This window comes from Sturnira hondurensis, unplaced genomic scaffold, assembly GCF_014824575.4.
Source record: "Sturnira hondurensis isolate 20B ecotype Veracruz unplaced genomic scaffold, ASM1482457v3 Scaffold0004998, whole genome shotgun sequence".
Classification (NCBI taxonomy): domain Eukaryota; kingdom Metazoa; phylum Chordata; class Mammalia; order Chiroptera; family Phyllostomidae; genus Sturnira; species Sturnira hondurensis.
In genome coordinates this window covers 7718791-7732494 of record NW_028077629.1, presented here as the reverse complement: position 1 = coordinate 7732494, position 13704 = coordinate 7718791, and the positions used below count along the sequence as shown (strand labels likewise).

Sequence of the window (13704 nt, the reverse complement as noted above, 5' to 3'; positions counted from 1 at the left end):
TTCTTTTGCTGTGCACAGGCTTTTTAGTTTGATATAGTTCACTTCTTTAGTTTTTCCTTTGTTGCATGTGCTTTGGTGTCATATCAAAAAATTCACTGACAAGCTTTCAGGCTTGTGCATAGTATCAGAATCCACATGGAAAGGTAACTAAGCCTAACAAGCAGCCAGCAGATGAATGCTTCTCAGGCCTAGTGCTGGTAAAAGCATGCCTTGGTAACCAGCGTGGTCCTTTCTGCACACACCCAGATCCAGCAGAGGCAGCTGCAAACTGTGCACCACTTGTATCTCTAAACCAGTTGCTGAAGGCCACTTATAGGCAGCATCTTTCATTGGTCTGCACCAGCCTACCTCCCAAGAGGCCCAGAACCAACACACATAGTGGCCAGCTTCAGACAACATCAAAGCAGGATCCAGAAAGCTTCGCAAGCAGCATATTCAAAGTGAGATCTCAGCAGGCTCCAAACACAGCAGAGGTGAATTCTGCTTCATGTGGTCAGCACTTTGCACACTGTGGCTGGGGATGAGTCTCACACCAGTCGGAGAGTGGATCCCATGTACAAATGGGCCAATAGGAATCAAGACTCAATTACAACAGGACTGCCTACAGAATCCACACAAGGGACATTCCTGGAGCACCCAGCTCAGGTGATCAAGGAGACTGCAACACTGAATCCACAAAACGCCTACTATAAAAGTCAACCCCACAAAGACTGGGAATTGTAGCAGATTTATCTAATACATAGAAATAGGCACAAAGAGCCAGCCAAAATGGGGAGATGGGTCCTAAATGAAAGGAGAAATCTCCAGATAAAAAGCCAATAGGAGAAAATATTATGTACAGTTTATCATCTCAATTTATCAAATACAGATTTCAAAGTAATGGTTATAAGTATACTCAACAACATTAAAAAAGGCACAGAAACCACTAAAAAAGGAGCAATTGGAAATTAAAAACACAATATCTGAAATGAAGAATATACTGAAAAGGAATAAACAATAGGTTAGGTGAAACAGAGGTTCAAATCAGTGATTTGGAAGACAAGGTAGAAAAAAACCCACCCAATCAGAGCAGCAAAAAGAAAAAAAGAAATTAAAAAATGAGGTTAATTTAAGGGAGTTTGGAACAACATGAAGTGTAACAACATCCACATCATAAGAGTACCAGAAGGAGAGAGACAGAGCAAAGGATCAAGAACCTATTTGAAGAAACAATGACTGAAAACTTCCTAATTTGGTGACGAAGGAAAAAGACACACATTCCAGGAAATGCAAGATTCCAGACAAGATGGATCCAAAGAGGCCTGCTCCAAGACATATCATAATTAAAATGGCAAAGGTTAAAGACAAAAAAGAATCTTAAAAGCCACAAGAGATAGTTACCTACAAGGGAGCTGCCATAAGACTGTGAGCTGATTTCTCAACAGAAACGTTTTAGACCAGAAGGAATTGGCATGAAATATTGAAAGTGCTGAAAAGCAAGGACTTTCAAGACTACTTTACCTATCAGGTTACTTAAAATTGAAGAAGAAATAAAGAGCTCCCCAGATTAGAAGGAGCTGAAGGAGTCGTTGCCACCAAAACAATATTACAAGAAATATTAAAAGGACCTGCTTTAAGAAGGAGAAGAAGGGATTAAAAACAGAGGAACATAGTTAAAAGAATAAAATGGCCATAAATACATACCTATCAATAATCACTTAAAAATGTGAAAGCTCCAATCAAAAGATACAATGTAGCTGAATAGATAAGAAAATAAGAACCCAATATATGCTGTCAACAAAAAGCCCAACTCAGAATGAAAAATAGGTGCAGATTAAAAGTAAAGGGACAAAAAAAGATATTTCATGCAAATGGAAATTTTAAAAAAGGGCACAGAAGCAATACTTATATTTGATAAAATGAACTTTAAAACAAATGCTATAGTAAGTAGAAAAGAAAGCCACTACATAATGATAAAAAGCAATCCAAGACACAATATATCCCATATATGTACCCAACATAGGAGTACCTACATATGTGGAGCAAATCTTGATGGACATAAAGGGAAAGACTGAAAGTAATACATAGTAGGAGATTCTTCCAGGCACGGTGACACACGCCTGTAGTCCCAGCTACTCAGGAGGCTGAGGCAGGAGGATCGCTTGAGCCCAGGAGTTCTGGGCTGCAGTGCGCTATGCTGATTGGCTGTCTGCACTAAGTTCAGCATCAATATGGTGACTTCCCAGGAGCAGGGGGCCACCAGGTTGCCTAAGGAGGGGTGAACTGGCCCAGGTTGGAAACGGAGCAGGTCAAAACTCCTGTGCTGATCAGCAGGGGATTTTAACAGTCCACTGACATCAACAGATAGATCTTACAGAAAATCAACAAGGAGACAGTGGCCTTAAATGACACACTAGATCAGATGGATTTAATTGGTATCTTCAGAGCATCTCAACTTAAAGCAGCAGAATACATATTCTTTACAAACGCACATGGGACATATCCTAGGGGAGAGCACATGTTAGAACACAAAACAAGTCTCAGTAAATTTAAGAAGATTGAAATCACATCAAGCATTTTCTCTGACTACAGTGCTATGAAACGAGAAGTCAAACACAAAAAAAAACTGAAAAACATACAAAGACATGGAGGCTAAATAACATGTTATTAAACAGTGAATGGGTTAAACAATGATATCAGGGAAGAAATCAAAAGATACCTTGAAACAAATGAAAATGAGAACACAACAACCCTAAATATATGTGACATCTAAAGCACTCCTAAAAGGGAAATTCATAACATGCAGGCCCATCTCAAGAAAAAAGAAAAATCTCAGCTAAATAATATATCTTTACACTTAAAGGAACTTGACAAAGAACAACAAACAAAGCCCAAAGTGAAAAAAAGGAAATAATAAAGATTAGAGCAGAAATAAACAAAATAATTTTAAAAAGAAAACAATACAAAAGACCAGTGAAACCAAGAACTGGTTCTTTGAAAAGGTAAATAAGATTGACAAACTTTTAACCAGATTCATCAAGAAAAAAAGAGAAAGGACCCAAATAAATAAAATCAGAAATGAAAGAAAAGGAGTAACAACTGACACCAAAGAAATACAAAGGTATTCAACAAAGGGGCAGCAGCATAAAATGGAGTAAAACTAGCCTTTTCAACAAATAGTGTTGAGAGAACTGGACAGCTACATGCAAAAAAGTGAAACTCAAGCATCAACTTATACCATACACAAAAATAAATTCAAGGTGAATAAAAGATTTAAATATAAATCATGACATTATTAAAGTCCTAGAGGAGAACATAGGCAGGAAAATCTCAGATATTTCACACAGTTACATTTTTCACTGATATGGCCCCTAGACAAGAGACATAAAGGAAAGAATAAACAAATGGGATCTCATCAAAATAAAAATCTTCTGCATGGCTAAAGAAAACAGTATTAAAATGAAAAGAGAACCAATTGGCTGTATAGGAAAACATATTTGCCAATGATACCTCAGACAAGGGTTTGATTTCCAAAATATATAAAGAACTTACACGACTCCACCCTAAGAAGACAAGCAATCCAATTAAAAATGGACAAAGGACTTGAACAGACACTTCCCCAAAAAGGACATACAGAGGGTCCAGAGGTATATGAAAAGATGCTCAGTATCACTAGCTATCAGAGAGATACAAATTAAAACCACAATGAGATACTTCCTCACACCATTGAGAATAGCCATCATAAATAAATCAACAAAGAACAAGTGCTGGTTGTGAAGAAAAGGAAACCCTAGTACACTGTTGGTGGGAATGCAGACTGGTACAACCACTATGGAAAACAGTATGGAATTTCTTCAGAAAACTAAAAATGGAACTGCCTTTTGACCTAGCAAATCCACTGCTAGGATTATATCCTAAGAACTCTGAAACAACAATCCAAAAGAACTTACACACCCCAATGTTCATAGCAGCACAATTTATAATAGCCAAGTGCTGGAAGCAACCTAGGTACCCATCAGTAAATAATGGATGAAAAAACTATGATACATTTACACAATGGAATTCTATGCAGCAGAAAGAAAGAAGGAGCTCCTACCCTTTGTGACAGCATGGATGGAACTGCAGAGCAATATGCTGAGTGAAATAAGCCAGACAGTGAAAGACAAATACCATATGATCTCACCTTTAACAACAGGAAGTTAAACAACAAAACAAACAAGCAAGCAAAATATAACCAAAGACACTGAAATACAGAACAGGCTGACAGTGACCAGAGGGGAGAGGGGAGGGGATTATAGAAGAAAAGGGTGAAGGGTGTGCAGGAATAATTATAAAGGACACGTGGAAACACTTGTTATTACAAGGGGGAGGTGGAAACAGAGGAGGGAGATTGGGAGGGCTGGGGGGCGAGGAAGGGTGTGGGGAAAGGCAGAAAACTGTACTTGAACAACAATAAAAAATAAATAAAAGGAAACACAAAGGATTGTAAGACAATATTACGAACAANGACACTGAAATACAGAACAGGCTGACAGTGACCAGAGGGGAGAGGGGAGGGGATTATAGAAGAAAAGGGTGAAGGGTGTGCAGGAATAATTATAAAGGACACGTGGAAACACTTGTTATTACAAGGGGGAGGTGGAAACAGAGGAGGGAGATGGGGAGGGCTGGGGGGCGAGGAAGGGTGTGGGGAAAGGCAGAAAACTGTACTTGAACAACAATAAGAAATAAATAAAAGGAAACACAAAGGATTGTAAGACAATATTACGAAAAACTATATGCCAATAAACTGGACCACCTGGACGAAATGGATAAATTTCTAGAAATGTACAGTCTTCCAAAACTAAATCAGAAAGAATCAGAGAATCTGAATAAACAGATTACAACTACTGAAATTGAAGTAGCAATAAAAAAAAACTCCCAACAAACCAAAGCCCTGGACCTGACAGAGTTGCAGGTGAATTTTAACAAACATTCCAAGAAGAAGTAACACCTCTCCTTTCCCAAACTGTTTCATAAAATTCAAGAGGACGCAAGCTTTCCAAACTCATTTTACGAGGCCAGCATTATCCTAATTCCAAAACCAGATAAGACACTACAAAGAAAAAAATTATAGACCAATAGCCCTGAAAAAGATAGATGCTAAAATTCTCAGCAAAATATTGGCAAACTAGATCCAGCAATATATTAAAAAGAGCATATACTATGATCAAATGGATTTATTTTGGGGGTGCAATGTTACTACAATATCCACAAATCAATAAATGTGATACACCACATAAACAAAATGAAGGATAAAAACCACATGACCATATCAATATATGTAGGAAAAGCATTCAGTAAATTCTAGCACCTATTTATGATAAAAACTCTCAGCAAAGTGAGAATAATAAAAGAGGTAACATACCTCAACATAATAAAATCCATATATGACAAACCTGCAACTAACATCATACTCAACAGGCTGAAACTAAAAGTATTTCTCTTAAAGACTGTGAACAAGACAATGGTGTCCACTTTCACCACTCGTATTCAACACAGTACTGGATAAGAGGACGAAATCAGACAAGAAGAAGAAATAAAAGGCATTCAAATTGGGAAAGAGTCAAAATTGTCATTATTTGCAGATGACATGGTACTGTATGTAGAGAACCCTAAAGATTCCACATAAAAACTACTTGAACTGATAAATTCAGTAAAGTAGTAGGATACAAAATAAGTATCTAGGAATCAGTTGCATTTTTATATACCAATAATGAACTATCAGAATGGAAGCTAAGAAAACAGTACTATTCACAATTGCTTCAAAAATACTTAGGAATAAATTTAATGAGGGATGTAAAAGACCTATACTTGGAAAATTATAAGGCACTAAACAGAGGAATTGAAGAAGACAGAAACAAGTGGAAGCATATACTGTGTTCATGGATAGGAAGAATTAACATCATTAAAATGTTCATACTACCCAAAGCAATCTATAGATTCAACACAATTGAATACAAAGATACAAAAGACCAGATACAAAAGACCACAAATAGCAAGAGCAATCTTGAGAAAGAAGAATAAAGTTGGAGGACTCACACTATCTAATATCAAAGAAACTACATTATAAGACATAATAATCAAAACAACATGGTCCTGAGATAAAAAAAAAACAAAAAACAGACATATAGGTCAATAGAACAGAATAGAGAGCCCAGAAATAAACTCACACCTTTTCAGTCAATTAATGTTTGACAGAGGAAGCAAGTACATACAATGGGTTAAAGACAGTTTGGGTTAAAGACAGTTTATTCAATAAGTGGTGCTGGTAATATTGAACAGATATGTGCAGAAAAATGAAAGTAGACCACCTTCCTACTCAACACACAAGAATAAATTTAATTCATTTTGGATTGAAGACTCAAATGTTAGACCCCAAGCCATAAAAATCCTAGAAGAAAACATAGGCAGAAAAATCTTAGACATTGTCTGTAGCGGTATTTTATCTGATATATCTCCTCAGGCAAAGGAAACAAAAGAAAAAATTAACAAATGGGACTACAAACTAAAACATTTTTGCACAGCAAAGGAAACCATCAACAAAATAAAAAGACAACCCACTAAATGGAAGAATATATTTGCCAATATATCTGATAAGGGGATAATATCCAAAATTTATAAAGAACTTTCAAAACTGAACATGGAAAAAAAGAACCCAATTAAAAAATGGGTAAAGGACCTGAACAGACATTTCTCCAAAGAAACATACAGAAGGCCCATAGACATATGAAAAGATGGTCAACATCACTAATCAGGACTTCCGGCCAAGATGGAGGCATAGGTAGACACACTGTACCTCCTCGAACAACCAAAATAAGGACAACAACAATTTAGAAACAAAGTAATGACCAAAACTGAAAGAAAACCGAACTATATGGAAGTCTGACAACCAAGGAATTAAAATAGACACATTCATCCAGACCGGTAGGCAGGGTGGAGTTGGGCAGCCAAGCAGAGAGGGGCTGCGGCATAAGAAGTGGTGACACTGGGCGAGCAAGGCACCCTGGGTGTGCAAGGTGGCACCGGGCAGACCCTGGGCACCCAGGTGGTGACTGGCAGACCCTGGGTGTGGGGTGGCAACGGGCAGACCCAGCAAGGCGGCAATTGAGAAGTGGGCACTGTGCGCAAGATGGCTGGCTAACCAGGCATGGGTCCCACATTTGCGGTCAGATAACTGGAGAGTGAGACAGATACAGCAACCCAGGGTCCTAGTGCCAGAAAATAAAACCTCAAAACACTGATTGAAAATACTTGTGGGGGTTGAGGCGTAGGGAGAGACTCCAACCCTCACAGGAAAGTTTGTTGGAGACACCCACAGGGCCCTAGAATGCACACAAGCCCACCCACACAGGAATCAGCACCAGAAAGGCCCAGTTCACTTGGGGGAAGCAGCGGAAGGAACTGAGGTACAACAGAGAGCAGAGCAAAGTGCCATTTTTTTCCCCTCTTGGACCCCACCCCCACATACAGCATCACAACCCAGTGACTTGGGTTGCCCCACCCTGGTGAACACCTAAGGCTCTGCCCCTCATATGTAACAGGTGTGAACAGACCAAAACATTATGGCTCAAACAGAAAAACAGCTCAAAGCCCCAGAGCCAATACTTCTAAGCGACCAAGAGATAGCTAACCTATCAGATGCACAGTTCAGAACACTGGTGATCAGGATGCTCTCAGAACTGGATGATTTTAGTCACAAATTAGAGGAACAAATGAAGGCTAAGCTAAGTGAAATGAAGGGAAATGCACAGGGAACCTATAGTGATGGGAAGGAAACTGGGACTCAAATCAATGGAGTGGACCAGAAGGAAGAAAGAAACATTCAACCAGAACAGAATGAAAAAACAAGAATTCAAAAAAATGAGGAGAGGCTTAGGAACCTCCAGGACATCTTTAAACATTCCAACATTGAAATTATAGGGGTACCAGAAGGGGAAGAGGAAGAGCAGCAAGTGGAAAACTTTTTGAACAAATAATAAAGGAGGACTTCCCCAATCTGGCAAAGGCAATAGACTTTCAGAAAGTCCAGGAAGCTCAGAGAGTCCCAAAGAAGTTGGACCCAAGAAGGAACACACCAAGGCACATCATAATTACATTAGCCAAGATTAAAATGAAGGAGAGAATCCTAGAAGCAGCAAGAGATAAGGAGACTATGACCTACAAAGGACTTTCCATCAGACTGTCAGCTGATTTCTCAAAAGAGACCTTGCAGGCAAGAGGAGGCTGGAAAGAAGTATTCCAAGTCATGAAAGACAAGGACCTACATCCAAGATTGTTCTATCCAACAAAGCTTTCATTTAGAATTGAAGGACAGATAACGTGCTTCTCAGATAAGGTCAAATTCAAGGAGTTAATCATCACTAAGCCCTTATTACCTGAAATGTTAAAGGGACTGATCTAAGAAAAAGAAGATACAAAATACGAACAGTGAAAGGACAGCAAAAGGACAGCAAACTCACAGTTATTAACAATCACACCTAAAATAAAACAGGAACAGGGACAGGAACAGAACCACGGAAATGGAGATCACATGCAGGGTTAGCATCAGGGCAGTGAGAGGAGGCAGGAAAGGTACAGAGAATGAGTAGCAAAGATGGCAGGCAGAAAATACACAGGGGGAGGGCAAGAACAGTAGGGGAAATATAGAATCTAAAGAACTTGAGACACATGGACATGAATGAAAGGGGGAGGTGTGTGCAGGGTGGAGGGGAGTGAAGGGAGGGAATAGGACAACTGTAGTAACATAATCAATAAAATACATTTAAAAAGCCATCACTAATCATCAGATATGTGCAAATTAAAACTGCAAACAGATATCACCTTACACCTGTCAGAATGACTGTCATCAATACATCAACAAACAAGTGTTGGCAAGAAAAGGGAGAAAAGGGAACCCTTGTGCACTGTTGGTGGGAAAGAAGATGGGAGCAGCCACTGTGGGAAGCAATATGGAGTTACCTCAAAAAATTAAAAATGGAACTGCCTTATGATTGAGGGATTCCACTTTTAGGAATATATCTGAAGAATCCCAAAACACTTCATTCAAAAGCATGTATGCAACCCTGTGTTCACTGCAGCATTATTTACAGTAGCCAAGATTTGGAAGCAGCCCAAGTGTCTATCAGTAGATGAGTTCATAAAAAAGCCACGGTACATTTACACAGTGGAATACTATTCAGCCATAATAAAGAAGGAAATCTTACCCTTTCCAAAAGCATGGAAGGACCTGGAGAGCATTAAGCTAAGTGAAACAAGCTGGAGAAAGACAAGTATCATATGATTTCACTCATATGTGGAATCTAATGAAGAAAAACACATGGGCACAGACAGTGTGATGACTGGGGGAGTAGAGGGAGGACGCAGAAGGTATGGGGGGCGTAAATGGTGATGGATGGAGGTTTGACTTTAGGTGGCGAACACACCATACAGTGTACAGATGACGTGCTGTGGAACTGTGCACCTGAAACCCGTGTAGTTTTGTTAACCAGTGTCACTCCAATAAATTCAATAAGGAAAAAACAAAAAGTCATTGCCAAGATCAGTGTCAAGGAACTTTTCCCCAATGTTTTTTGTCTAAGAGTTTTATGGTTTTAGGTCTTATGTTTAAGTGTTTAATCCATTTTGAGTTAATTTTTTCTGAGTGGTGTAAGGTAGAGGTCCAGTTTCTGCAATGAGGTTATCTTGTTGTCCCAGCTGCATTTATTAAAAAGACTCTCCTTCCCCTATTAAGTATTCTTGGCTCCCTTGTCAAGTAAGTGCGGCTTTAGCCTTGACTGGTGTGGCTCAATGAATTGGGTGTCATTCTGCAAAGGGAAAGGTCACTGGTTTGATTCCTGGTCATGGCACATGCCCAAGTTGTAGGGTCCAGTGGCACATACCAATGGTTCATTGATGTTTCTCTTTCTTTCTCTCTCCCTACCCCTCTCTAAAATATAAATATTTTTAAAAATATGCAAGTATTTATTTCTAGCCTCTTGATTCTATTCTATTGGTCTATGTGTCTATATTTATGCCAGTACCATTACTGTTTTTGTTTTTAATGCTAGAGCTGAACTCTTAGGGTTACAAGTCAGTAGGTGTGATACCTCCAGCTTTGTTCTTCTTTCTCAGGATTGCTTTGACTATTCAGGGTATTTTGTGGTTCATACAAATTATAGGATTGTTTTTCTCTACATCTGTGAAATATGCCATTACAATTTTGAGAGGAATTGTATTGACTCTATAGATTACTTTATGCAGTATGGACATTTAAATAATATTAACTTTTCTAACCCATAAACACAGAATATATTTCCATTTTCTTCTCCTTTTTTTCCCAAGCTCTTTTATCAAAGTCTTATAGTTTTCAGCGTTCAGATCTTTCACCTTTTTGGTTAAACTAGTTTCTAAGTATTTCATTCATTTTGATGCTATTGTGAATGGCCAGTTAGAGTCTTAAGAAGTAATATGAATCAAGTGGAGTTGAATATTTTTTAAAGTAATGTATAAAAGGGAAATGTTTGGCATAAAATACTTGGGGATTTAAAAGTGAAAAACATCATGAGGATTTAAGATGTTTTATAGGAACTTGTCTCTGTGATGTGTACTTTTCCTTTCTGATATTGGTTATTTGCCCTTTTTTTTCTTCCTGGATTAGTCTTACCAGGAAGCTGTTTTTTTTAAATTGTTGTTTGTTTGTTTTTTGAGAATCAACATTTAAAATTTTTTATTTATAGTTTTTTTCAATTAGTTTACATTTAATATTATTCTGTATTAGTTTCCAATGTACAGCAAAGAGGTCAGAAAATCATGTACTTTACAGAGTAGTCCCCCACCTCACTGCTTCAAGTACTCAAGAACCCCCCATTTTGTTTATTGATCCTTTCCCTTGTATATCTGGTGTTTTTCTCTTTAGTTTATATTATTAGATTCTTTATTTCCTGCCTTCTGTCTTTTTCATTTATTTGATTTGGCAGAGCTTTAGATTACTGATTTCCAACATGCTTCCTCTAAGAGGCCTTCTAAAAACCCAGAAGTACTGCTCCAATGAGAAACTGTATCCTAGATGCCCAATTAGTTGTTTTTGCCAGTTGGCAATTTATGCACATAGACAGCTTATGGAAACACATTCACACTCACTTGTTTATATATTGTCTATGACTGTTTCGTGCTACAAAATGGCAGGGTTGAATAGCTGCACCAGAGATTGTATGGTCCCAATCTCAAAATATTTACTACCTGGATTTAAGAAAGAGTTGGCTGATTATTATATCAGACACTAAACTATGTGTAAGCCAAGACAACTTTTTAGCTTAGATTTTGCCCCACACCTGGGAAATAGTGTGTACTAAATTCATACTCATCATTTAATGGAAAAGGGCTGAATTTGTCAAAAGTACCTTCGATTTCTATAGTGCTTTTATTCTCAAAGTCAAGAAACTGTATCCAGTAAACCTGTGCCCTAAGAATTGCTTTACTATCTCCACTGGCAACATCTTACATCTTTTTAAATACTTGTGAAAACTGAAGAAATAATAGATTTAAAAAATGGAAGTTTTATAGAACTTTACTTCACCATTGATAAATGCATTGGTTTATTGAGCTCTATTCTGATTACCTACATAACAGCCATCTATATAATAGATTATATAATTTATTGATATAAAATGATATTCACAGGTCATATTCTCTTTAAGGTAAACAAAGCTAACTGTCAACTACCAGAGAATACTTTCAACATAAAAGAACTCTCCAACTGGTTGAGCAATTATAAAGGAATAAAAATAATGTCCATTATGTGTAATAAACTGGTAAGTTACATTTTTACTTCTGAATACTTTCATATTTTAAAGGGGACATATTAGTAACTATGGAGGTATTTCTTTGGTAAATCAATATCTGAAAATATCCTATTGAAAAGCAAAATTCTGTAAATCAGACGATCACTGATAACATAAACATCTTTCACTCAAAAAATGAATACATTTGTTTAGAAATTTATTTCTAAGTAATTTGGAGTCTTAAAAACAGATTCCAAGAAAGTTTAAAGGAAAGAAGGTGATGAGGTAAAAGGATGAAATTTTTCTCTTCTTTTAATGATCAAAACTGTTACTTTTTTTTTTTAGACACCTGAAAGAAACTGTCACATTATTCTCAGTAAATTTCCATTTATCTTTAATTTTCTATCCAAAATGAAATTATGGCAAGCTGATTCTGACATAAAAAAGGTGGTATGTATGCCTTACTTTTGTTATTATGTAAAACGTTAAACATATACAAAGTAGAGATAATGGTTTACTGAACCCCATCACAAAGTTTTAGTCACCAACATTTTGCCACACTTCAATTTATTACTTTTGTTGTTTTTGTAGCTATATTTTTACTGAATTATTTTGAAGCAAATCCCATGCCTACTTTCTTTTCATCTCTCCATGCTTCAGTGAATTATTTCTGGTTGTTTTATTTATGTTGAGATTAATTAATCAGCGGGTTCAGTTGGTGACCACATGGTTTTTCCATTGTAACGTTTCCCATGGGCTGTTTGTTCATTTATTTATTTATTTATTTATTTATTTATTTATTTATTTATTTTTAGAGAGGGGGGAGAGAGGGAGAAAAAAAGGGAGAGAAACATCAGTGTGTGTTTGCTTCTTGCATACCCCCTACTGGGGACCTAGCCCACAACCCAGGCATGCACCCTGACTGGGAACTGAACCAGTGACCCTTTGGTTCACAGTCTGGTAGTCCACTGAGACACACCAGCCAGGCCATGGACCTTTCATTTAATAATTCCATCCATTGTTTTTGTTGAAGTTTGCAAAATAGCAAGATTTCTATTATCATTTATTCCAAAGTTATGAACTGAATCTTGTATAGAATTTTTCTCACCAACTAAGGATGTTTGGCTACCCTGAAAAATCATTCGCATAGGGAGGCTGAATGATGGTTGCCCCTTTTTCTTTAATGATTAAATGTTCTGCCCTGGCTGGTGTGTCTCAGTGGATTGAGTGCCAGCCTGAGAACTAAAGGGTCACCGGTTCTATTCCCAGTCAGGGCACATGCCTGGGTTGTGGGCCAGGTTCCCAGTAGGGGGTGCTCAAGAGGCAACCACACTGATGTTTCCCTCCCTTTGTTTTTCCCTCCCTTCCCAGCTCTAAAAATAAAATAAAATAAAAATATTTTTTAAATTAAAAAATAAATGTTCTTTGAAGATTCTGTACCAATTTATGTTACCAGCAACGCATGAAATGCCTCTTTTACTCTGATCAATGCAATGTTAACAATCTTTGTGATCTTTTCCAATTTGATGGGTTAACCATGATACTTCAACTTAATTTTAATTTACATTTCCCATTATTATATGATACCTGAGTCCTTGCTTTCTTTAGATAACATCCCTTGTTTTCCTCCTATGAGCAATACTGGAATGATTGTGAAGTTGCTCTTTTCCTCTCCTCTACCCAGTTTTAGTGACTGTACTATATTCTTAGTTGTTAGTCTTTGGATTTTCATATCTGCTGAGTCTTAGAGACTGATTTGTAAGCCCGACTGATATTCTTTTATTTCCAGGGACTTTATTCTATTTTCCATTTACTCTCTCCCTTCTGTTCTTTTTGTTGTAGTTGTATTGTTCCCATTATTACACTTACATGCTATTTTTTCTCTCTCTCTATCACCAGCAGCCTTAGTTCTCATTTATGCCCA

At 37.4% G+C, this 13704-nt stretch overlaps 1 protein-coding gene across 1 annotated transcript in view; it reads left to right on the top strand.

Moving 5' to 3' along the window:
* Positions 1-13704, top strand: part of LOC118987060 (probable E3 ubiquitin-protein ligase HERC6) — a 63501-nt gene that overhangs the window by 32748 nt on the left and 17049 nt on the right. The window contains exons 14-15 of the mRNA XM_037046126.1: positions 11697-11810; positions 12126-12230. Coding sequence (XP_036902021.1) covers positions 11697-11810; positions 12126-12230 — 219 coding nt within the window. The remainder of the gene's footprint in view (positions 1-11696; positions 11811-12125; positions 12231-13704) is intronic.